The sequence below is a fragment of the Nansenia antarctica genome (genome assembly GCF_963989245.1).
Source record: "Nansenia antarctica genome assembly, chromosome: 2".
Taxonomy (NCBI): domain Eukaryota; kingdom Metazoa; phylum Chordata; class Actinopteri; order Argentiniformes; family Microstomatidae; genus Nansenia; species Nansenia antarctica.
The window spans coordinates 27,721,653-27,722,483 of record NC_137675.1 but is presented as its reverse complement, the minus strand read 5'-3'; the positions used below and the strand labels follow the sequence as shown (position 1 = coordinate 27,722,483).

The 831-nt window shown below is 44.5% G+C and overlaps 1 protein-coding gene across 2 annotated transcripts in view; it reads right to left on the bottom strand.

The window, feature by feature from the left end:
- Positions 1-79, bottom strand: part of LOC308151439 (histone-arginine methyltransferase CARM1-like) — a gene marked incomplete at both ends in the record, with an annotated part of 21,850 nt that extends 21,771 nt beyond the window's left edge. Inside the window, one exon of one of the 2 annotated variants that reach the window (XM_080524306.1) lies at positions 1-79. This exon is cut by the window's left edge and continues 71 nt beyond it. In XM_080524306.1, coding sequence (XP_080380432.1) covers positions 1-71 — 71 coding nt within the window. The other variant, XM_080524305.1, reaches the window with a different exon arrangement.
- Positions 80-831: the final 752 nt, after the last annotated feature.

Genomic DNA, 831 nt, shown 5'->3' with positions numbered 1-831 from the left:
TGCCGCTGGATCTCTCCGTTCGCGTCCCCGATGGACAGGAGCCGCACGCCGGGAAACACGGACACCGCCATCTTCACTACTGGTTCTCTCTCTTCCCCGACGGGAACACAGTACACACACAGCCTGGTCCGGACACTTCAGCCTCGCTGGATTGCTCGCTACTGCCGTGCTTCGGTCAATAGGGGCAAACGCAACACCCTTGTGAACTCAGGAAAAAGAGAGAGCAGGGCCCTTTCTGCATAATGATGCACAAATAAACATTTGCAATGGACTTAGGGGCCCATGTCTGAGGAGGGTGTCCCGGAAAAGATTCACACACATCATAAAGTGTGATTTTACTGTCTGCCCGGCCCCTAAACCACAATTCTAAACGTGTGTGCTGATTTCCCCTAAACGTTGAGATTTATTTGCATATATGAGCCTTTCTGCATAATGATGCAAACAAATAAACATTTGCAATGGACTTTTTAGGGAAAAGATTCACAGTCACATCATCAAGTATGATTTTACTGTCTGAAACACAGTTACAAAGTCAAGGCATAGGAGATTTACAGAATTCATGGTCGTACATTTTAAGGCAGGAAGATTTGACATAACACAGGATCTGGGTTATTTTTTCCAACAATGAAAAGCAAGAAACCACAATGACATCATAAAACGGTGCTGATTGAGCGAATCAGTAACCACAAATAAGCCATTTGAGTTCATACTATTCTTAGCCATTCAGTCAAATAAGCTTATTTGCCATATGGCAATGCTACTGTAAGCTAGCAAATGTATCTTAACGATGTAGCCTGGAAGGAAGGACGGTGTTCACACACAGAGACTTCT